Source organism: Protopterus annectens, chromosome 10.part0 (genome assembly GCF_019279795.1).
Source record: "Protopterus annectens isolate FY-2018-M chromosome 10.part0, PAN1.0, whole genome shotgun sequence".
Classification (NCBI taxonomy): domain Eukaryota; kingdom Metazoa; phylum Chordata; order Ceratodontiformes; family Protopteridae; genus Protopterus; species Protopterus annectens.
The window spans coordinates 628,735,248-628,760,722 of NC_056744.1; the positions used below are offsets into that span (position 1 = coordinate 628,735,248).

Consider the following 25,475-nt stretch of genomic DNA (forward strand, 5'->3'; position numbering starts at 1 on the left):
AACATAATAGTAGATATACAAATAGATCACTGTTGCAGTACTAACACCCTCCCTCCTTCCCCCTTTTTATTTTCTTGTTTCCCCCGACCAATGTGGGGTCCCTGTCACATATGCTCCTTTTGTGATATGATATTTTAGTAATTGACATACTTTTGTAATTGACATACTTTTGTAGGGTATCAGGCACCCTCTTTAGGTAAAGAAAGCTCTGACTTTTTGTGCCAGTACATCTTTCTTACACCAACATGCTTATGTGCTTGAGTGAGTGTACAGTACATGAGGAAAGTGCCCAGTGCTTTAGCACACTGGCTGGATGCATAACATCCTTGTCAGGATATGTTCCCATATGACTAAATGGTACTTCAGCAGTGTCTATTCAAGCATCTACTGTTATGGTAGGTTAACCTACACAACTGTACTATTTATGCATCATGATTTTCAACAAAAGTTATACCGATAGAAAATCCAAGGGTTTCAAAAAGTAAATTATGCTGTTTAGAAGGAGAGTTAACAGTGTGTGTTTTGGGATCCATGGGAGTTCATGTAGTTTTTTCAGGGTTTTAGTTTGGAGTATTGCACATTACAGCATGATTTGTACCGTATTAGGAAGCTTTGTATACATTTTTGCTTTTCATTTAGCTTAATTCATCTCGGTTTGAATTACATATCATTGTAGAGTGATACATATTCTCTTGAGTGAAAATCCTTTTTTGTTTTTAATTATAGACGCTTAAATGCTGAACTGGAGGCAAAAACAGCTGAACTAGTTCGTCAGGCTGAAGAGGTTATGGTAAGTTTACTAGACATGTTAGGTACTGATTTTGTTAATATATTAAAGTCTAAAAGTACAAAGCAAAATGAAAAGTCCTTTATATTTCAATGCATTTAATTTATAGTATATAATTGGCACCTTTGCTTCACAGACTTTTTGCACCCTGCACTATGCATTTTGGTAGATAGAGAAGGACAGTATATTAAACAGCAACAAATAAAACAATACCACCAGGCAAAGCACTCTTAATGAATCCAAGTGAACCAAGTAAAAATAACAATAAAGAGTGCACCATGTAAGCCAAACCGAATAAAACTCCAAAGTCTTCAGATAAAACCAAAAGTTTTTTTTTTTTTTTTTGGTTTTATCTGAAGACTTTGGAGTTTTATTCGGTTTGGCTTACATGGTGCACTCTTTAAGGACAGTATATTGCCTGTTAGTTTTATTGTTTTTCTTTGATCATACTGACTTTTTTGTTCCCTGTTTCTAAACTAGCATACTGTCGGTATTACCCCCACCCCACACACACACACACACACACACACAATTGGTTTTACTGTATATCTCCACTCAAAACTGAAAATCCTTTGGTTAATCAACACTTGCTCATTGAAGGGAAACCACGTTTTAATATTCTTGATGTCTGCTTCCAATTTGATTATCACATCACCTTTTTCTTGTGTTCTTTTTCTTATGTAGAAAAGATGGTCTCATCTTTCTCTTCTTTAACTTTTAATATTTATTTAACTGTATCACTGAAACCTTCCCTTCAAACTCATCTGAACCTGTAAACATTTTGGATCTTGGATTCTTGATCTGAAAAATGATGCTCATATTAACTATAACTTCTGCAAGAAGAATATCAGAGCTACAAGCCCTTGTTTAAATCCACTTCTGAAGCTCTAGTTCTGAGGGAATTTCTCTGTGAAACATTATTTTTATTCATACTAAATGTTATTTTATCCCTCATTTACAGCGAATGTGTCCAGCTTCCATTCTTTCATTGCTAACAAGAAAGCAAAGGCTGAACAAAGCTGCATCTTTGAATAAAAAAAAACTGTCCAGTTATCTCTCTCCTCCAAAGAAAGTGAAAATTTCCAGTTTAAAAAAGTGACCAGTTCATAGTGTAGCCTTCAGCTAGAATAAATATGGCAAACCACTAACAGGCTATCAAAGGTTAGTCTGCTGCATTTTCCAAAAATAGTTTTTTAGGAGGTGATCAAAGTTGCTTTATGAAGTTGTGTCCACATTTACCCATCTTTACAAGCTGGAGGTGGGAAGGCAGTTCTACAAGTCATCTGTTGTAAGTGAATATAAGCCTAGTCCTTGTTGCACCATTCCCTACACTGTTATTCCTTCTGGTCTGCCCCAAAAATGTAGTGATGCTTGCATAATTTACATTAATTTGTTGTGATTAGTGATTATTTTTCGACTTTCTCACTTAAGGAATTGAAGATGGCAATGGATAATTTTGTACTTAAGACCAGTGTGTATCCCTGACACATACGGTATACCACCATGATTGTGCTGTTGCTTTTTCTTCAGGGAGATGCAGAAAGCTTTAGAAAGAAGAGGGTGGTGAAGGTGGAATAAGATTGGAGGATATTCCATTATCTTTCATTATCCAGTCTACCACTTAAAAATTGAAGGACTTGTCACCACAGGTGATATCAAAATTGGCATCTGTATATTTCCCAGAACTCTAGGAGCAAAATTACTCCCAAGGATTCATCTGGCATGGCTGGCCATCATGCAAGACAGATAGATAAGGGATGTAATATCCAGAGACATAGCCTTTTTGGAAACACCCAAGCTGATCTTCCTGCCTGTAAGACATCCAATTCTGTCAGAAAGAGAAGGCACTATTAAAAGTCATTAGTCTTCTACAAAAGAGAGCCATCCAGGACGTCCCATGTGATCAGGGGGTCTGTTGTTTAATCTAGATTATTTTTATTTCCAAGAAGACCATGATCATCAGGCCAGTTGTTTATCTCAGCAGCCTAAATCTTTATGTAAAGAAAACCAAATTCCAAATAGTCAAGGGACAAGCAGTCCTTCCCTGATTACAGAAGGAAGACTGGATGTGCTCTGTGCATCTCCAGGACATCTGCTTGCAGAAAGCCAAGGCTTCCAGTAAATTTTTGTACTTCTGAATAGGAGTCAGTCACTGCTAGTTTAGAGGCCCGCTGCTCTTTGTCAACAGAGACCCCCAGATGTTTACCAAGTGCATGGCAGTGGGTGCAGTTTACATGAGACTAGGGGGAAGCAAAATATTCCCATATCCAGATAATTATTTCATTGTCTCTACCAGCTTTCTCTGCCCCTGGGGTTATTAATCAATGCTGTGAAGTCCTAGCTAGCCTGTTGCAGACTGGTATTTCTAGGCTGCCACCTGGACATCATTCAAACATTTGTCAGACTACCTTAAGACAAAATAAATTTCTTGCAGTCTACAGTCAGCATTCTGTTACACCACCTAGTGCCAACCACTGCTGAGATTCCCATGGCAGCCATGAATAGTCTGGCATCCTTTGCAGGAGACCCTACAAGTTCAGTGGTCTCAGACTGAAGGACTTATGGAACAAGATATTTATTGCTCAAAGCATGCCAGTCACATCTACTATGGTGGCTACATCTATACAGACTGAACAGAGGATGTTCATTCATTCTTCCTTTACCCTCACTTACAATCATTATGGATGTGCCCATCCTGTGGTGGGGGCATTGTTTAGAGCTGACTGTCCAAGAGATGTGGACTCAACAGTTTTCTCGTAAGTGTACTAGAGGTAAGGGAGGTTCTCCTAGCTTTTGCAGTCTTTTCAAGACTACTTCCTCAGGTTCAGTAGCTGGTCGTAAAGACAATATGTCAGTTTTGTGGTGTATCAGCAAATGGGGGGGGGGGTCAGATCCTATCCTGTCTGTCGAGAAGCCATGAAACTTTGAGAATTGGAGATACTTTTGCTAGAAGACTTTTTGTCTCCTGAGAGCAACAAACATTCCTGGCTGAGCCATTAATCTAGGAGACAGGCTCAGCGGGTGCAATCTAATGTCACATGAGTGGTCTGTCAGTCCACATACAGTAAGGATGGTATCCCCTCACTGGGAAAAGCCTTGCTGCAACCTCTCTTTCATTCCTGTCCAACACCAAATGCAGCATTTTCTCTCATCACTCCAAAGTGACAGACTCCCATGGACACTCCAATCCATTGGCTGCCAGTGGGGCTTCTGTATGCCTCTCCACCCTTCCCTAATCATGAGGTTTCTTCAAAAATTAAGTTGTGCAGAGCAACAGTAATCCTCAAAGCCCCATTTTGGCCTCAACAAGTATGCCCCCCCCCCCCCCGTCCCCACTTTGGTCCACATCTCTAGAAGAAGCCTTTGTGTCTGTATTCACATCAGAATATCTTGTCTTATCTCTCTGGTAAGCTACACCAGATATACACTTCCTAAAGCTTACTGCATGTTTTCTCCAGTTCCCAAAATGTTCCAAATATGTATATCCCCCCAAAAATGCACAAGGAAGATTTGTAAAGGAAAATGGCAATAGTTTTCTGTTTCAGCTACACAACAGGGTTTTGATCCATTTATATCCCCAATTTCTTCAGTTCTTTTTCTGTCTTCCTTAAGTGACACAGCCACCATTTTTCCACTATAACAGTTCATTTGGTGTTTATATCCAACTTCTATCAGAGATTCAGCTCTACTTGTTTTGCAGCATAGAAGTTTGTAAAGACTTTCTAAGAGGAACATTTCTTCTTCATTCTCTCATTAAGGGTCCTGTTCTCTATGGGATCTCAGTTCCATTGTAGAGAAGACCATTTGACTACTTTTTGAATGAGCAACTTCAGCCGACCTTAAGCGCCTGTCATGAAAAATGTTCTTTTTAGTAGCTGTTATTTCATCAAGGAGGGCATAGATATTTGTCACATGCTTGATTTTGGTAATATTTCAGGTATCAATATTAGTCAGAAGTGGAAGAGAAAATGGAAAATACCCCATATGAGGTTGCTGCTGGCTGTTGGATGGATGGCCTAGAATATTGGGAGAGAAATAAAAGAAACATGCTGACCATGAGAGCAAGTCATGTTAAGTTAATTCTGTTGTTAGAATGTTGGAATGTTGTGTTGTTTTGAAGATCTAAGGTTATGGTAGGTACCTGCTATAATTAGGCGGTTTGTTTGTCTTTTCATAGTAAACATGGCCTTACACAAATATTTTGAAAAAAATATGAAAATGTGAAAATATTTGCCTGCAGTAAAAAAAAAACAAAAAACAAACAAAAAAAAAAAAAAACACTTAAATGTACATGGCTATCAGTGTGTACCTGGACTACTCACTCCCTAAACACATCTGTCTTCGAACATATGCAGTAATGATGCTCAAATTCTCAGCAAATTTACTATTAAAAATCCTTCCTACTCACTCCAAAACACTCTCTCTTTTTCTTTAACTAAAAAGGTCTCCCTTTACTCCTGTCTGTATGAGACCCTTCTCTAAAATATCCCACCTGCTGGAAATCTCTGTGAGATTATCAATTTGATGGCTTCAGACATTGTTCAGGAAGTCCCTTCATTTTCATGTTGTCAAAGAAGAAAATGTAACTGCTTTAGAGACATAGGTTAACTCCTCCTCCAATCATTCTTCACTGATTAAAAACTCTGTATTGTAATTTCTCATAGGATTACTGAGGTAATGACCATTAAAAATTAGAAGTTATGTACTCACCATAACGTTCCATCTGAGTAGGTGTATTCATTTGTCTGCAACCTGTGGGTCATGGATCCGATATCGGATCCGAACCGGCATGGTTTTCCAGCTATGGATCCAAGCTCTCAGCTCCTCCCCTCACCCATAATGCCCTGCTCTACCCTCATGACCTCAGATCGAGTTTGCCAAAGCAACAATACCCTAAAAAGGGTAACAAAGAATATGCAGGAAACTGAAAGGCCAGGGGGATAGGAGGGCGGGATGGTTGCAGACAAATGAATACACCTACTCAGATGGAACGTTATGGTGAGTACATAACTTCTAAATCTGAAGTAGGATATTCATTTGTCTGCAACCTGTGGGACAGAGTCCCCAGCTACCTGAATCTTGGGCGGCCATCATGGAAGGATATTCCGGAGCACCATGAGCCAAAGGATGCTCTACCCCTAGATGCAAGATCCAACTTATAGTGGGAAATAAATGTATGAGATGAAGCCCACGTGGCTGCTGCACAAATATCATCTAGAGGAATCCTAGCCTTGAAGGCTGCCGAGGTAGATACTGACCGGGTTGAATGGGCATGAACACCCCGGTGCGGGCCTTCCTGACGCTTGATAAGCCAATAAAATGCACTGTGAAATCCAGCGGGACAGAGAAACTTTAGAGATTGGCTTGCCCAAATTGAATTTTGCAAAGGAAATAAACAGCTGGTCGGATTGCCTATGACCAGCTGTCCTGTTGAGATAAAATCTAAGTTGCCTGTGAACATCTAGTGAATGTAGCTTATATTCACCTTTGTTTTCATATTTAGGGAAGAAAACAGGGAGGTTAATGGATTGATTGATGTTTGCTTCAGAAGCGATTTTAGGAAGGAAGGACGGGTTGGTCCTGAGGGAGACACGGTCCGGATGAAATACCAAGTAAGGAGGTTTAGCTGATAAAGCTTGAAGTTCAGAAACTCTCTTGGCTGATGTAATGGCAACCAAAAAGGCTGTCTTGTAGGACAAGAATTTGAGATCCACCGTAGCCGCGGGCTCGAAAGGAGGAGCGGTCAAGGCCTGTAGGACCAAAGAAAGGTCCCAAGGAGGAACTGCTTGTTTTATAGGGGGCCTGAGAAGAAAAGTACCTTTAAGAAATGTCTTACACAATTTGGCTGACATAAGAGGATTAGAATCTTGGCCAATGTGGTAGTGAGAAATTGCCGCCAGTTGAACTTTGACTGTGGAACTGCTGGCACCATCGTTAAAGAGAGGTTAGAAAGTCAAGCACTACAGGGAGAGGAACCGTGAAGGGATTCAGGCCTTGCGCTCCGCCCACACAGAGAAAGCGTTTCCATTTGCTTCGTAAACCTTTCTAGTGGATGGTTTATGAGCCGCCACCAAAATAGCCTTTACAGGTGAAGAAATACCGGGAGTCCTTATCAAGAGTGGAACTGGAGCAGCCAAGCGGTCAGCTTCAGGTTGTCCAGGTTCGGAGGAGGAATGCAGGATGGATGGGATATCAGATCCGGGATGGGATCTAGAATCCAAGGAGGATTCACCGAGTGAGACCTTAGGAAGGGGAACCAGATCTGTCGAGGCCAGAATGGAGCAATGAGAATCATTCTGCAACCCACCCGAGAGGCTTTCTGAAGAACTTGCAGCATCAGAGGCAAGGGTGGATAGGCATACAGAAGACTGGGTGGCCAAGCATGCACCAGAGCGTCTCTTGGGGTACCTCCGGGAGGTATTAGAGCGAAAAAACTGTCGCACTTGGTGTTTGAGGGAGAAGCAAAAAGATCGCATGAAGGGGTTCCCCACCGTGCGAATATGCGTTCCGCTACCTGACAATTGAGAGACCACTCGTAAGGGGTCAGAATGGTGCGACTGAGCTTGTCCGCTAGGATGTTGGACCGACCCGGAATGTGCGTTGCTATGAGAAAGCGATTGGTGGAGATTGCCCATTCCCAAACTCTCATGGCCTCTCGACAAAGAGGGTAAGACCTTGTTCCCCCTTGCTTGTTGATGTACCAGACAACAGACATGTTGTCCGATTGAATCGCAATTGTTCCCAAGGGAAGAAAGTCCTGAAGTGCTAGCAACGCTAAGAGCACTGCTCTCATCTCTAGAACATTGATATGCAGTAAGGTCTCTGAATCGTTCCACGTGCCTTGGACTGTCCGGCCATAAAGTGCCCCCACCCGAGGCGGAGGCGTCCGTGGTCACCGTGGCGAGAGGGGGAGAAGCACAAAATGGGCGACCTTTGTGGAGATCCGTGGAGTGGAGCCACCACAAGAGGGACCGCTTGCAAGCCTTGCTGATCGCTATGGGATGATGCATGGGGAGAGCAAGGTATGACCACTGTACTAAGAGCGTCCACTGTAGAATGCGCATATTGAGCCTGGCAAGAGGAAGAAGTGCTATAGCGAAGCCATGGACCCTAGAGCCCTCAGGACCAACTCCGCTGGAACAGAACTTGAATGGAGAATGGCCCGCACCTGGAGCTGCAGATTTAGAACTCTGTCCGCAGTGAGGAAGGCTCGTAAACTCCTTGTGTCTAGTCTGGCCCCTATGAAATCTAAGAGCTGTGTGGGCCAGGTTGGACTTCTTTGTATTTATTGTGATGCCCAGAAATGGAGCAAGATGGAGAAAGGAGTCTCGCCAAGAGAAGTAGATGCCTTGTTGGGGCGGTAAGAAGCCAGTCGTCCAGGTAGGGAAAGACCTGCACCCCTGAAGCCTCAGGTGGGCCGCTACCACTGCTAGTACTTTGGTGAACACCCTGGGGGCTGTGGTGAGACCAAAGGGAAGGACCCGAACTGGTAGTGACTGGCTCCCAGCCGAAGCGGAGAAACCTCCTGGGCGCCTGTCCATCAGGATGTGGTAGTCGCGTCCTTGAGATCTATCGAGCACATCCAGTGATTTTCTCCCAGAAGGGGAGAATAGATTGCAGAGTGACCATTCGAATTTTTCTTTGGGGACTGCCAGATTCAAGAGAGAGAGGTCTAGGATTGGTCTTAGTTCCCCGTCTTTTTGGCACTAAAAGAATCCGGAGTAGAACCCTGATCCGATCTGGTCTGGGGAACGGGCTGGATGGCTCTTTTCTTTAGCAGATGGCCAATTTCTGCCAAAGCGGCCTCCCGTTGACCGGGTGGGGCGTCTGGGAGGGACTTCAATTTGGAAGGTGAAGGAAAGGAATGCGATATCCCTGGATATGATTTGGAGAACCCAGCGGTCCGATGTTATGGACTCCCATGCCGCCAGGTGCCCAACGCCCCCGACTGCCTCCAGAGTAGAGCAGTCGGGCAACCCTCAGGGTTGCTGCGGGCCGTTCAGAGAAAGGTTCCCTGGACCCGAAGTTTCTGGGAGCCCCTCTGCCTCTAGGGCGGCGTCCTCCCTGTCCTCCTCTGCCACGGAAGGACTGGTTGTCCGGAGCAGGCTGGGACTGCTGCGACTTCCGGAACCACATCTTCTTCTGACCCTTTTGGTTCCTAGAATAGGGCCTCTGGGGTGCAGAGAAGCGGATTCCGACGGCAGACAGCGTCTTCCCGTCCTTCTCGCTCTGGGTCAACGTCTCGCGAACGGTCTTGCCAAACAGAGCAGAACCATCAAAGGGGGCGTTCGCATAGACGCCTTGAAGGGCTCAGAAAAATCGCAGTGACGGAGCCAGGCCTGACGTCTAGTGACCAGTCCTGTCCCCGCAGCTCTAGCGGCGCCCTCCGTTGCATGGGAGAGTAGCCGCATAGAAGTATTCGTAACTGACCTAAGAGTGGCCATACGGGTGGAGTGCAGAACTCTGTCCTCCTCCGAAATGGACTCAGGGGGGGATGCAGTGTATTCCTTAATGAGATCTCGCTGCATCCGAATAACATGTGCCAAATAGTTCAGCGCCCTTACCGAGAAGGTCGCCGAACTGAACATCCGCTTCCCCAAGCGGTCCATCATCCGAGACTCCTTGCTCGGTGGGTGGACTGAGGGACTCTCCTGAGCTAGTTCCCTCTTTGTGGCCGCCGCCATCAACATGGCATCTACAGGAGGCCCCTTACTCCAATGGGTCCGGTCGGATGGCGGACTAAGGATCCTATCCGGTCTTTTGGGAATTGGCTCCACGGTGTCCGGTTCCTTCCACGCCCTGGTGGTAATAAGGTCCACCAGGGGGGGACACCCAAGAGGTAGACGGGCCCGTTTCAAATGCCTCCAAGAACACGGACTCGTCCGAGGAAGACTTGGGGGCAGACCACCCCCCCCTTATACGGAGCATTTCCATGATGTCTCCAAAGGAGACATCCTCGGGGGGTGACCGTGGGGAGCCTTCCCCTTCCTCCAAGTCCGTGTCTTCTGTGAGAGACTCGGGAGTCAATGTGCCTCCTTTTGCACGTATGCTTGCGACGGGCCTCCTCTGGGGCGCTGTCAGAGGAGTCCTCAGCAGCAATTTGCTCCATAGGAGCAACTTGGGGCACAGAAAGCGGGCTGTCCCAGGGGCCGGATGGTGGAAGCCTGGCCCAGTGCAGAGGGAGCGGGCGGGCGAAGCAAGTGCCGGGGTCCGGAGACCCTCAACAGAGCCCTCTCCACTACATCAAAGGCCGAAGGGGAGCCGACCTCGACCAAAGGATCCGACAATCGGCTCCCCCTCGGATCCGAAGAGTGGATCGGAGCCGGCGCCGAAGCACTCGGATCCGAAGGGACAGTGCGCTCCGACACAGACGGCGCCGAAGGAGCACTGATCCCCCCGGATCCGAAGCTCGGATCCAGGCTCCGAGAGATCGGGTCCGACGCACTCGAGGGCAGGGTCGGGTCCGAAGTACCAAGTACTATCGGCTCCGACCTTCCCCCGGCTCCGAAGCTGCTCGGCTCCAGCTGCTCCGAACCCGGATAGCGGGTCGGAGAAGGAGCAATAGGCTTAAAAAAGGGTGTTGAGCTCCCCCCCGGAGGGGGGGGAGGCAAGAGCACTCCCATCTGCATCTGGGCCTGGATGAACCTTCTCATCATCCGGTCCAGATCAGCATCAGAAAGGCTGTGGGTAGATCTCGAAGAGGCTACCGAGGTAGGCCTGGAGTGCCTCCTCGATAGCCTCGACGGAGATCGGGTCTCCTCCTCCTCAGGACCCGGTGAAAAGCACACAGGGGACCGGAGCCGAGAAGGAGGAGACCGAACCGGCAGCGCAGCCGGGGGAGAAGCCCCCCTCGCTGGCGGGGCCGAAACAGAGGTCTCGGCCCGCCGCTTGTGGTGCTTCTCCCTCCGGTCCTTTTTAGCAGCATCCCTCTCCTCTCCAGAAGCGGGAGTTTGAGTCCCAGGAGCAGGAGGGGGTGCCACAGGGGGAACAACTGCAGCCACAGTAGTCCCCGAAGGAGCGGAGGTCGGAGCCGAGTCTGGAGGTAAAAGACCCGCCAAGACCAGCTTGGACCTCCGCTCCCTCAGTGCCCTGGGGTTGAACCCTGCACAAATGGAACAACCAGATGTGAGGTGTTCAACCCCGAGACACTTAACACACCGAGTGTGGCCATCAGCCGGTGAGAGCTTGTGGCCACACTCGGAGCATTTCGAAAATATAGATTTAGGCTGGTCAGCCATAATCTATAATACACTAAAAGTTACAGAAAGTAACTTAAAAACAAAAAGACACACAGGCCTACACACACACTCTACACAACAGCGAGGGGAGGGTATAAAAATTACTTACTTTAACTTAAAATAAACTCAAAATACACTATAAGAAAGGGGAACCTAAACTTTCACACAAATTTACTCAAAAAACCAAAGATTTCTCTGATTTAACAAGAAATAGAGTTCACTTAGCTGAGAGCTATGTACCCAAATCCAGTCACCAGCGCGGCAAACGAGATCTGAGGTCATGAGGGTAGAGCAGGGCATTATGGGTGAGGGGAGGAGCTGAGAGCTTGGATCCATAGCTGGAAAACCATGCCGGTTCGGATCCGATATCGGATCCATGACCCACAGGTTGCAGACAAATGAATATCCTACTTCAGATCATGTATTACAGAGCTGTTGATTAACTTGCTTTGTGTTGTATGTATACGGTACTGCTTTATGCACCTGCATATCCTTGAATGAATTGGGTGTTTTGTGTCTGTACTTTGTATTTGCCTGTTTGGCTTGGGTTGTGACTGAAAAGACCAGTCCACTTACTCACAGATGTTACGTAAAGCATATAAAAAAGACAGAAATAATGATTATTTTTCCTAATTTTCAGTTCATTGTCCCTTATCTTCTCCTTACACTTTATTATTTGGCTTGTCTGTATCCATTCGGGTGCATCACATGTACTGTGTTGTTTATAATTCTCTTGTCTTTTACTTTCAATTTGGCACACCATCTTGCGTATAGATCAGTTTTCAGGACACAGAGTGAGTTTGAGTGCTGGTGGCTGACCTGGCATGTGTTTGAATAAAACATAAATATATGGCTACAATGTATCAATAAGGGTAATGGGAATGAAATTAGCAACGTGACTTGAAAGTCCCTGCCACCAAGGTGGTTCATTTTTGAGGAAAATATAACATGCGACAAAAAAGCATTTACAGGAGGTGCTGTTACTTGAGTGGTGGCTCCTACCAAGCATGTTTCAGTCTTTTAACTAAGTGGATTACTTATCTTGTTGTTTTCTTCCCTTTGACACACAATGCATATATTTTGTACTTCTCTTGCCAGCTGTGCATCTGCAGGCTGCAAGACTGATCCTTTCCATGTAGTGACACGCTTTTATACATTCTTTTCATTCTTCCTGGTTCAAAAAGCATTGCTCAAAAATTGAGAACATGGGGATTAGTCTCATTACACTGCTTTCACCATGGGGATTAGTCTCATTACACTGCTTTCACCATGGGGATTAGTCTCATTACACTGCTTTCACCCTGCGATTACTATTTCTGTCCATCTCTCTCTAGACATATCAACAGTAATTCTTTCTGTTCTCTGTCCCAGCACCTTCTAATGTGAACTGTCATACCTCTCTGATAGTTTTTGGGGATCATATTTGTGCATGTTAGGATTGATCTACTGTCTATAGAAGAGCAAGCAATAGTTCTGGAAACTGTACGACTTTCAGCCAGATGTGCTTATGTACAAAAAAGAAAAAACGAAGTGATTATCTTTGTAGGCAAGTAAACATATTCTTCTGCCCTTTAGACTACTCTCTTACTCAAACCCTTGAATTGACTGTGCTCACTCTATCTACAGTGCTACAGTGGTGCTCTATTGGTATTCTACAGGTATAGCTTGCTTTCATTTAAATATAGTGGATGCTGCTGTATTCCATTGTTTAGTAAAATGCCTGTTCTTGAGTTGTGCACCATAGGCTTTTTCCCTATTAAGTTGCAACTATGTGCATCATTTGTGTATTTGTAAAATTGGCTACATATAGTCTTTATTTAAAATTACAGCATATTTTCTTCAAGTTGGTGCAGCCTCAAAGACAATATAATTACATGTAACGCTATAGGAGCAGGGTCTGAACATCTGGGGAAGGGGAAGGATCTGTCTTTGCAAAGATTAGCTTTCATAGATGTGCAAAGTAATAGAATATTGCATGTTTGTTTTCCACTGTGGTATAATGGGAGGTGGGTTGTTGCATTTCAGGATAGTGGACATAGGTAGAGGGTGACTGTTGCTACAAGTAGGCCAGTGTTAATCTCTGCTCCTTTGTCTTATTTAAATTCATATTTTTTTCTGCTAATTTTTAGCGCTCCTTGCCCACAGTCTAACTTGTTTTAATTTATCAGTGTTTCCGATACATTCTCAGACTTAACTTTATCAAGTCTTCCCTTCAGTAGCACCAGTAAATAACTTATTTTTGTGTTTCTGTTCAACATCATGAAAATTATTTTGCACACAGTTTTTTTTTACAAATCTTTGTATAATGATTCCTTCTAGCACACCTTCTGTCAGACTGATTAAACACAGGGCACTTTTTCTCATGTTTACATTTCATCTGGACTATACTTCCTATGCCATTCATGGATTTTTTTATTACAATTACTGTTGCAGTTATTCTCACTTTGATTCTCATCTTTGCTTTTTTATTTGACTCGCACTTTACCTTAGACACTTCTGTTTCCTCATTTAATTATTTTAACTGTGTACTTGAAATTTCACTTGATCTGCATGCATCCATGGCTTTTGATAAGGCAGATTCTAGTTATTTCACAGGCATGGTACATGTTTCAGGAATCTAAGCACATCTCAAACTCATGGAGGCAGAACCATGGCCAAGAAGTGGCTACTTAAGCGTGCTAAAAGTGTAATGCATCTTTGCCTTCCTTTGAAAAAATATTTTCCTCTTTGAAAGTAGAACATCATGCTTGCAAGGCTTGTATATCCTCATTTTGAACTGGCTAGTTTCGTGGGTGTGAAGCTCACCTCTTGGAATACCCTTTCTTGGTGGCCATCACCTTTGTCTGAAGGATCTTTGATCTGTAGGGACTTACCTTTAGGGAATCCTATTTGGTTTGTTGCAAGGGCTGTATGTTCCTAAGGATTAACCTAAGTTTCTTACCAGAAGTGGTATCAAAACTGTCATTTAATTAGTCCGTTCATCTTTATGTTTCCTTTCTTGTTGCTTATTCTAGGAGCAAAAGAGAACCCTTGAAATGCATCCACAAGCTCATGTTCAACTCAAAGAGGTTGCAGAAGTTAATAACACAAAAAACTGTACCAAAACGAAGACCAGTCGAGGTTGCAGGATGTCTCAATGTGTATAAGGAAACTTCTCTAATCCACAAAACACTTTTTATTAGCAGAACAATCAAAAGCTGGTAAGTGCTTTCGTTCCAAAAATACAGAACTTCATCAGACAAATCACACTTCAAACCACCCATATTTAAACTAAATTAAGATAATCACATGAGTAAAAGCACATTACATAGCCACACCTCCTTAAAGTTATAGTAAAATATATACTAAAAGATATATATATACATAAATATTAGTAATATAAAAGATATAGTATAAAAAATGGTGCAAGGTTGTAACCAGCATATAATAACAATAAGAAAAATTAAAAATGTTTTTTCATTACGGATTTAGAACAATACACCTCCATATGAAAGATATACTTATATATATTAATATAAATATAGGTATAAATATAAGTAAGTGCACACCTATCACTACAAACCATTATTCATTTCAGGGGTATACATTATTATTAATTTTTTTTTTTTAATTAAATATAAAAGAATTATCTCATTAAAGCTTTTAATCTTAACAGGGGACTAATAGAAATATTCTCATTCAGTCCCAGCCAGTTGCCAGCATCCAAAACTAACTGCCAGTACAGTTCCCTTTTCTCCAACTAAATAGACCAGAAAAAGGTAAAAGGGTGTCGCCAGAATGCTGGGCGGCTTTTAATGACTGGCAAGTGGAATCAAAAGATAGAGAAAAGGACTCCATAGTAAGAAGCTTAAAATTTAATCAAGACAAATTAAAAGGGTAATTGAAGGCAATGAATCATACAGCATATAAGATGGGAATAGTAGACAGAAAACACTTAGAGACCACGCCATACAAAGGGCTGTACCCCGTAGTGGGTGTAAGTCAGTTAAATATAGGCTCAACTGAATCTTCCGAGGAAGAATATGTTTTTACTCCTCCCCAACTGACTACGCCACTTGCGTATGAAATAGCAGGCCAGGTGCAGGTTTCATGAGCCACTGGCTCAACAGCAGGTACAACAACCTGCTATACTATAGCCTGTCCGGCATCCCACCGATGTTACTGTTCAGCAACCACAGTCACTGCAAAGCGCAGATCAGCTAACAGCTACGGTAAGTGATTCCCAAGTTACGTCCACCTCTGACGGTGCAGTTAGTCAAAGCACAGATCAGCTCGACCCCAGACTTCAGCTTAGAGATGAATCCACACCTTATACTGCCCCAGCAATACACACTATAGGTTCATAGGTTCATAGGTTCGTACTAGGCTATCTGCCCTAAGGCATTTATAAGCCTAGCCAGAGTGTATGTGGCTTCCACCACCCCTTAGGATGAGAATACTACGCCCTTTTAGGGTTTAGTTTACTATGCCTCTGTCTAGTAGTAACACAGAGATGACCCCCAGGGTAAACCTACGATCTCCCATCCACTCGTCGAGATTTCTCTTGAATAGAGTCAGTGAGGGGCTCTGCCTAACATGGACTGGGATTCTGTTCCAGAGTGTAGGGAGCCTCTGGGTTATGAATCTGTCCCTCCAGCACGTCCTATTTATTTCTGTGTTGAGGTTTAAGTCACTTGTTCTCGTGGCTCTGATGGATTTGGATTTTCTGAGGTGGAGCATGTCCATTAATTCAGGATTGGACATGGCCTTGTATGTCAGGCACAGATCACCTGTGAGTAGGTGGTATGCGACTGAATAGAGCTGGAGTTTTTTCAGTCGGGCAGCATATGACATATGTTTAAGACCCTTTATCCTCTTGGTGAGGAACTTTTGGGGTCTTTCCAACTGCTGCAGGTGTTGGGTGAGATACATCCCAAATGGGGCATTGTACTCAATCATTGGCCTGATAAGAGAAGAGTACAGGGGCACAATGACCTCTTTTGATCTAGATGTGAAACCCTTCATGATAAGGTGGGCAATATAGAAGGTCTTCCTAACCACTTTGGCAATGTGAGTGTCAAATGAGAGGTTACTGTCAACCTGGGTCCCTAGGTCCCTGATTACCTCGTCCGTACTTAATGGATTACCGCCTATGTGGTAATTTGTCGGTACCTTGTTTTTCCCATAGGGTATGACTATACATTTTTTGGCGTTCAGCTTAAGGCCATGGCTCTGGCACCAATTATCCGTTTCTATGAGGCCTCTCTGAAGGATGTTTGTGTCCGCTGGAGTATCAATTATGGCGCCCAGTTTGCAGTCATCTGCGAATTTTGTCAGCCACAATCCTCCTATGTTTGCCTGTACTTCGGAAAAATAAATGCCGAACAAGAGGGGTCCCAGGACTGAGCCCTGTGGGACACCGCTTGTGACTGGCTTAGAGTCTGAAGCAACTCTGACCCTGTGGGTTCTGTCCTTGAGCCAGTTTGCAACCCATCTTGTGACATATGGGTTTACATTTAAGCTGGTGAGTTTGTCTATGATGCCCGAGTGGGGTATTGTGTCAAAGGCTTTTGCAAGGTCAAGGTAGGCTGTGTGAACTGCCTTACCCTCATCAATGGCTTTAGTGACTGTTTCAAAAAAGTCGACCAAGTTCAAAAGGCAGGATCTGCCCTTGACAAAGCCAAATTGAGTTGGATCCAATGTCTGTAGGTCCCCAATGTCTTTATTTATGAGTTCCATAATGATCCTCTCCATAGCTTTGCAGACCAGGCTCGTCAAGCTTATGGTATCGGTAATTTCCAGGGTCCGTAGAGGCACCGCCTTTGTGAAGTGGGACCACTGTTGCCGTACGCCACTCTTTGGGTATGTATCCTGTAGTAAGGCTAAGATTAAACAGCAGCCTTATGTGTGGGTTTAGTTCCTCTTGGAGTTCATGTAGCACACAGCCTGGGACACCATCCAGTCCCATTGATGCTGTGTTTTTAGCTTTAGAGAGGGCGGCTCTCACCTGGGCATCTGAGATGTTAGGGAGGCTACACTCTGCTGGGATAGTTATTTCTCCTTTTGGGGAGGAAGAGAAATTTGCACTGAACCTGTCTGCCAGAATGTTGGCAATGTCAGTGGGTTCAGTGTATTTTGTGTCATTTTGGACTAACTCTGAGCATATCTGGGAGTTTCCACCCAGGTTTCTAACATAGCTAAAGAAGGCCTTGTGATTGTCTTTTGTGTCTTTTGTGATTTTTCTCTCAAAGTTGGCCTTGGATGATTTTATGAGTGATCGTAGTTTTTTGCTAGTACTGATCAGAGACGCCTTCCCTTTTAGGGATTTTGCTCTGTCATGTAGTAGCTTCCTTCTCCTGTTGTAAACATTGTTTATGGCTGGGGTCCACCAGACCGGGCGCCTGCCTTTGGGGGAATGGGTCTTGGTTTTATTTGGGATTGCATGATCCATGCATTCTTGAAGGTGCCCATAGAAGGCATTTGCAAAGGATTCAGCAGTGTGGGTTGTGGTTTCCACTGGCCCAGGGGCCTTGAAGGATACCACTTCAGTCTTAAGAAGTGTGAAGTTTGAAGTTCTTCACTGTGGTCTTTTGTGCAGGGGGTGGGGGCGGGATGTGGATTTCCAGTGAGATTAATTTATGGTCTGATCTTACCAAAGAGGGATATAGTTCTGGTGTGGAGCATTTTGTCCCCATGTTTGTGATGATCAGGTCTAGTATATTGTCTCCTCTTGTGGGAATGGTGACTAGTTGTTCCATTGCATTTGAGTTTATGAATTCTAGGAACCTTTGGGCTAGGGTGTTGGGGCTTGAGTAATGTTCCCAGTCTATGTTTGGGTAGTTGAAGTCTCCCAAAATGATGGTATTTGGAGAGACATTCATACTCTCCAGTGTCTTCAGGAAGGCTGTGTGGGGTTCCTGAGTTTGAGAGGGTGGTTTGTAGTATGCTACAAACTGTAAGGCAGTTTTGCCTATGGTTAGTTGCACCTGGATAGTCTCCGATGCTTCGTGCGTTGCCACTAACCTGGAGGTGTGGGTATCTTTGATGAAAATGGATACTCCCCCTCCTTTTGTGGTTCGGTCCAAGTTTTGGGGCCAGAAAGCATGATATGAGGTAAAACCTGATAGTGCTGGGGTGCTCTCAGGAGCCTTGAACCAGGTTTCAGTCACTTCACAGACATCGATGTTCTCCATACTGAGGAGGGCTTCGAGGGCCTGCATCTTGAGGTTTAGACTTCTGGCATTGAGCAGCATTACCCTTAGTTTTTTTCCACTCGTGTTTTCTAGGGAGGTAGGTTTGTCATTTGAGCCTTGCCTAAAAAAGGCACTATGGGGGTGGCAAGAGCCTTGGCCAATATCCGGAAGCCCAGGGGTGACAGGTGCAAGCCATCCCTTGCGAAGCAGCGTGGCTTGTCAAGCATGTCATCCCAAGCAGACAGACATTGGATCCCCTTAGAATGACACCAGTAATTAAGCCAGTTGTTAAAACTGATCATTTTGTCTTTGTACTGTGGCATCATTCTTGGTGAGGGTAAGATGCTGCTCAGGGTCAGGGTCATACCGGCCTGGGCTTCATAATCAGAGAGCTCCTCTATGTCTGTTTTCATGTAGTCCAGGGAGGTACGTCTCCGGTCGTTCACACCGGCATGTAAAATGACTGAGTCATATTTGTACTTGCTGTGGAGTAACCTGAGTGCTTGTGTTATGTGGCGGATTCTAGCTCCCGACAGGCAGCTTACGTGACCTTTTCCTTGTTCAGTCTGGTGAGCGGGATGTCAGTGTGTCTGACTATGGAGTCACCTATTACAAGTGTGTCTGGCATGTTGTTTCGCCTTAAGGGCTGTGACTGTTTAGCACACTGACTTTGTGAACTATGTGTTGCATGTGCTATGTCTTGAGGTGGTGGTTGCTTGGGTGTCTGCTTTGGAGGCCTCTGTTGTTTTGGTAGATTTTTAATCAGCGCCTCCGAGTATGTTTTTGTGTGTCTATGTGTTTGGTTTGTTGTTGTGATAGTTCTATGTGAGACTGGATTTGTGGTGTGCGTGGTTACCTTCTCCTCCTGACTGGTCTTGCCAGTACTGAATTGAGAGAGCTCAGCCTCCAGTTTGGCTACATAGTTGCATCTCTCGCATATATTTGTATTTGTTGGGAGGAGGAGAGGGTTGTCTGTGTACATGACGCAATTGTAACATTGCCTCAAGATTCCCATATTCACCAGCTGAACAGGAGAGGATGCGAGCAACTGACCCTTCGACATGCTAGAAATAGTGAAAAAGATTGCTGTGTAACTAAGTCAGAAAGGACCTATAGGGAGATGTGTACTCAACAGAATTTAGGTGAATGAAGTACTTTCTTTTGTTTAAGAGTGCTTTACCTGCATAAAAATGCTTTAGGAGTAAGTGCTGAGCTTTTCAGATAGAGTATAGGCTGTTTAGATTGCAAGTTGAAACAGTTCTAAGGGAAAAATTGAAGAGCAGACTTGGCGGAGCCAGAAAAAGTTTAACCGGCGCTGCGCTAAGCGCACGACCGCGCAAAGGCAGATTTTAAGCAGTGAACTACAAAAGAGCTAGGAATGGTCCCAAACAACCAATTACTACAGCTTCTTGTGTTGAGGTCACTTCCCCCAAGGACAGGTAGGCTGCTCAAGGCTCCCCACTCCCACTGGTGAGCAAAGAAACTTCATTCTATCCAAGGTAATGGACAACACAGGAACTACACCACAGCCCAAAATACAGCAATGCCTGTATACTTATAGGTTCATACTAGGCTATCTGCCCAAGGGCATTTATAAGCCTAGCCCATAGTTATGTGGCTTTCGCCACCCCTTTAGTTTGAATAAAACTATGCCTATTATTTTGCTGTGCCTCTGTCAAGCAGTGACACTGAAGTAATCCCTGGGGTATATCTGCGATCTCCCATCCATTGGTCAAGATTCCTCTTGAACAAGGCCAGCGAGGTGCTCTGCCTCACATGTACCGGGATTTTGTTCCACAGCATAGGGAGTCTCTGGGTGATGAATCTGTCCCTCCAGCACGTTCTATTAATAACCGTGTCAAGGTTTAAGTCTCCCACCCTTGTGGTTCTGAGGGATCTAGATTTTTTGAGGTGAAGCATATTCATCAAATCTGGGTTTGACATGGCCTTATATGTCAGGCACAGGTCACCTCTGAGCAAGCGGTATGAGACTGAATAGAGCTGGAGTTCTTTCAGTCGGGCAGCATAAGACATATTTTTGAGACCCTTTATCCTTTTGGTGAGGAACTTTTGGGGCCTATCCAGCTGCTGCAGGTGTCGGGTCAGATACATTCCAAATGGGGCACTGTACTCAATCATAGGTCTAATGAGTGATGAGTACAGGGGGACGATGACCTCCCTTGATCTAGATGTGAATCCCTTCATGATCAGGTGGGCAATGTAGAAGGTTTTCCTAACTACTTTAGCAACATGAGTGTACAACGAAAGGCTACTGTCAACCTGGGTCCCCAGATCCCTGATGACTTCTTCTGTGCTCAGTGGATTGCCACCTATATGGTAGCTAGGGGTAACCTTGTTTTTCCCGAAGGGTATGACTATGCATTTCTTGGCGTTTAACTTTAGGCCATGGCTCTGGCACCAGTTATCCGTTTCTGTGAGGCCCTTCTGAAGGATATCTGTGTCAGATGTGTTTTCGACTATGGCGCCCAGTTTGCAGTCATCTGCAAACTTTGTCAGCCATAACCCTCCTGTGTTTGCTTGTACTTCAGAAAAGTAGATGCCGAACAAGAGTGGACCCAGGACTGAGCCCTGTGGGACACCACTTGTGACAGGCTTTGAGTCTGACATGGCTCCAGCAACTCTGACCCTGTGGGTTCTGTCAATTAGCCAGTTTGCAACCCATCTTGTGATGTATGGGTTTACATTCAAGCTGATGAGTTTTTCAATGATACCTGAGTGGGGTATTGTGTCGAAGGCCTTTGCCAGGTCAAGGTAGGCTGTATGGACTGCCTTTCCCTCATCAATGGCCTTGGTGACTGGTCTAAACTAGTCGAGAAAGGCGGGAAAACAAGGATTATTTTTTTGTTTTTTTGGTTTTTTTTTTGTAGAAATACACAGAAAATGCAGAGACAGTGATAAATTAGTTACACAGGCTAGCACACTTTAGTGGGCAGTCTCCACAGTTAAATTAAACAAACAAACAAGCAAACTTTCGATTAAATTCGACTAAATGTAACTTTAAATGCAGATTTAAAAATAAATGCAGTAATCAGAAAAAAAACAGTTCAGGCTAGTTTAAAGTAAGCAACAGAAGCTATTTCCAGTGAAAAAAAGCAAATATACTTAAATCCAGAAGTCAGTCGCTTTTTCGAGTTCCTTGCTGCTAGGACCACTCTGTAAACCCACGTGGAGCTTGTCTGAGCAGTATAGCCAGAAAAAAATGCCCAGAGGCGGATTTTAAGCAGTGAACTACAAAAGAGCTAGGAATGGTCCCAAACAACCAATTACTACAGCTTCTTGTGTTGAGGTCACTTCCCCCAAGGACAGGTAGGCTGCTCAAGGCTCCCCACTCCCACTGGTGAGCAAAGAAACTTCCTTCTATCCAAGTAAGGTAATGGACAACACAGGAACTACACCACAGCCCAGAATACAGCAATGCCTGTATACTGGTCTAAACTAGTCGAGAAAGGCGGGAAAACAAGGATTATTTTTTTGGGGTTTTTTTGTAGAAATACACAGAAAATGCAGAGACAGTGATAAATTAGTTACACAGGCTAGCACACTTTTAAATTAAACAAACAAACAAGCAAACTTTCGATTAAATTCGACTAAATGTAACTTTAAGTGCAGATTTAGGGATCCAAATTTAATATTTAAGTTTCTTGAGGCCAACAAAAAGCAGGGTTCAGAATCCACGTGGAAACCACTAGGGCACTTCCCAATTCTCATTGATACCGGAAAAGGATATTTAGGACCAGATCGGTTCAATCCTGATTCTGATCAGGAAACCTCCTCCTCATTTTCGTCCTAGGAGGATGATGAAAAAGGGTATTTTCCCTTAAGAGAAGTCCCAAACCCTGCACATGGTAGAGATGAAACTGCCCCTTCTACCATAACTGTTACCAGGGCATGGTCGGCAGTAGATTTTCAGGCGATTGTAAAGTCGCTTCTGCCCATATGGTCTAACCCAGCAAAATTCCAATAAATTCTGGCTGGCCATGTTAGTCTTCAAAACCTCACTATTAAAGAAGTAAGGGCGGTGTTGCAATATGCTGTTTTAGCTGACCTTTTAAAATGAATATGGGACCATGCAAATGTGCCAACTCCCGTTCCACAGTATGGAACAATGGGAAATGGCTTTGAGTTGGTCAGATGCCGCATTCTGGACACCATTACAGTTATCTGTCCCCCTCTTCCCAACTGGTCGAAGATTAAGGCCATTCAGCAATGGGAAGACGAACCAGTGGACTCCTATCTGTCACGCCTTACTGACGCTTTTGAAGCCTACTCAGGCTATCCCGAGCTGATGGAAGGTCCTGCAGCCAGCGGGCTGTCCGCTACCTTTGTAGATGGTCTTCTACCCCTGGTTCAAGATCAATTGAAGAAGGTATATTTGAATTGGCCCAGCCTTGGCTTGCATGAGCTAGTTACCCAAGTGTAGTATCTGCCTGACCTTATGGTAAAGGAAAAAAAGAACATACAGAATCAGGCCCAGTTACATATGTTCTCTTCTTTTGGGCAACGGGGCCGAGGAGGGAGAAATCACTCGGGAGGACAAGGCCTTAATGGACCAGGATTTTGAGCGCAAGGCCCCTCTCAGTAACCCCCTGCAAATAATGGCTTCCAACAACAAGTTCAGAGACAAATGGGGGATGGTGGTGAAAATAGTAACCTCTATTTCAACTGTGGACAGGCTGGTCATTGGAGGGACAGTTGTCCGTACCTAGCACCGAAACCACAACCTACCTTGCAAGAATTTTCACTAAGCAACCCCTTTAGACAAGGGGAACAGTCTTAGTCAGGCCAGAATCAGCCTTGGGACTCTGCCTGGACCCCTCCCATATGGCCTGATGCCCAACAGTCACTATATGGCCCCCCTGAACAGACACATAAACTTTTCCCATTTGTTCCAATTGATCAGCAAGGTCCATTCATAGCATTAAGTATGAAAAATAATCCTATCCCTTTCTTAGTAGATACAGGGCCCACCAAATGTATGCTTATATTGAAAGCTGCCAAAAATCTTCCTTCTCCAGCAGCACCACTAAAGGCGTGGGAGTTTCTGAAGTCCCCATTAGCTACCCCGAAACAGTTCAGGTACCAGGAAGCCTTGGTCCTTTAACAGAACATCATACCTTCTTAGTTGCCATGTCAGGACCATTAAATGTACTTGGCTATGATCTGCTATGCAAACTAGGGTGCACAATTTATTTCACCGAAGAAGGAATCTTTCTGGAAATCCCACCAGAAGAACAAGACCATGTTATGGTTAGGTATGTGTACCTCGGCCAATTCCAATTATTTGCAAGCAATGCTTACATCATGTCAAGAACAACCTGCTCCTTCCCACCCTTCACTAGATGCTCTTCCTGCATCACTATGGACAGCCCATGACAATGACGTGGCTCTCTTGCGTCATGCAGATCCAGTTAAAATCACCTTGAGGCCTGATGCAGCATTGCCCAAGATGCCTCAATATTCTCTTATTGCCCAGGCAGAAGCAGGAATCCTTCCAGTAATCCAGTCATTATTGCAACAGGGCACTATAGTTCCTACCATTAGCCCATGTAATACTCCTATTCTGCCAGTCAAGAAACCAGACAGGGAAACACATCGGTTTGTTCAAGACCTTGGAGCCGTTAACAAGGCTGTTCTACCGGCCTTCCCTATAGTGCCCTAATCCTGCTACTATCTTGAGCTGCATCCCTCCATCTGCTACCACCTTCTCTGTGATAGACATTTTTTCTGCATTTTTCTCTATTCTGATTCATTTGGATAGTCAATATCTTTTTGCGTTCACATAGCAGGGACAGCAATATACGTGGACTAGACTTCCCCAGGGGTTATGTGAATTCACCTACTCTTTTTTCCAGGAAAATGAAGTGACAGTTGTATGCCCTTGCTCTTCCTGTGGAAACAGCACTGGTGCAGTATGTTGATGACATTCTCATTGCCTCTACTCTCCGCAAACGTGTCAAAGGGACACCCTTGCCATTTTGCAGTATTTGACTCTTCAGGATTTTAAAGCAAACAGATCCAAACTGCACTTTTGCCAACCCGAAGTTAAATATTTGGGTAATTTAATCTCACACAGTGCTCAGAGAGCTTTGCCTTCCCGCATGGCGATCCAAAATGATCCCCCGTTCTACTACCCAGTGCCAACTCCAAAGGTTTTTGGGACTGGTGGGCTACTGCCACCAATGGGTCCCTAATTTCTTGGTAATTACTCAGCCCTTACTTACTTTATTGAAGAAGGATACTCCTGGGCCTCTTTTCTGGTCAGGAGAACATAAGAATGCTTTTCTACAGCTCAAGGTACAATTATCCAACCCTCCCTAGGCCTACCAGTTTACTCAAAACCGTTTATTCTTTTCTGTAGTGAATGTAATAATATGGCATTGGGTCTTTTAGCCAAACAATGCACCAGAGGGTACCAACCGATAGCATATTTTAGCACCCAATTGGATGTGGTAGCTTCTGGGTTATCTGCATGGCTGAGGGCAGTCACAGCTGCAGCTGTCCTAACGGACCTTGCAGCCTCCATTACCTTAAGAGACAACACCTTTTTAGCTGTCCCTCATGCAGTTCACTCCTTACTCTTAAAAACAAAAATGCAATATTTATCTTCCTCTAGACTGACAAAATATGAATTGATTTTACTTGCTAATCCTGCCCTCCAAATTGTCAGATGCCCGGCGCTTAATCCAGCATTATTAATCCCCACCTTGGATAAGGATGAACCCCATGACTGTCTTATTGTTGTTAACTCTTCTTTTCCTCCTAGTTTAGACCTCCAGGACATCCCTTTGCAAAATCCAGATCTGGTACTTTTCATTACTGGATCTTGTCTGCGCAATGGACAGCTGTCAGCTACGTGGGCCGTCTGCTCACAAAATTTGGTATTGTCAACTGGAATCTTACCACCTGGTTCATCAGCTCAAGTAGCCAAATAACTAGCTCTCTGTACTGCCTGACAATTGCCCAAGAACAAAACAGTCAATATATATACTGACTCCTGCTATACGCATGGTGTAGTACATGACTTTGGCACTTTATGGAAAGAACGGGGAGTCCTTACATCTAGTGGTACTATTATCAAAAATGCATTTTATGTCGATATGTTGCTACAATGTCTTTTGTTACCAAAACAAGTTGCTGTTATTAAAATTGCAGCTCACCAGTCTGATGACTCTCTTGAAAGTAAAGGAAACTCTATGGCAGACTGGGTTGCGAAACAAGCTGCTCTATCCATCTCTGTTCAGGGACAAACAATGCAGC

At 44.4% G+C, this 25,475-nt stretch overlaps 1 protein-coding gene across 1 annotated transcript in view; it reads left to right on the forward strand.

Annotated features, from left to right (window-relative positions):
• The window catches only part of TEX9 (testis expressed 9), a 1,071,864-nt gene that overhangs the window by 410,399 nt on the left and 635,990 nt on the right, over positions 1–25,475 (forward strand). Inside the window, exon 3 of the mRNA XM_044085454.1 lies at positions 727–790. Within this exon, the coding sequence (XP_043941389.1) occupies positions 727–790 (64 nt within the window). The remainder of the gene's footprint in view (positions 1–726; positions 791–25,475) is intronic.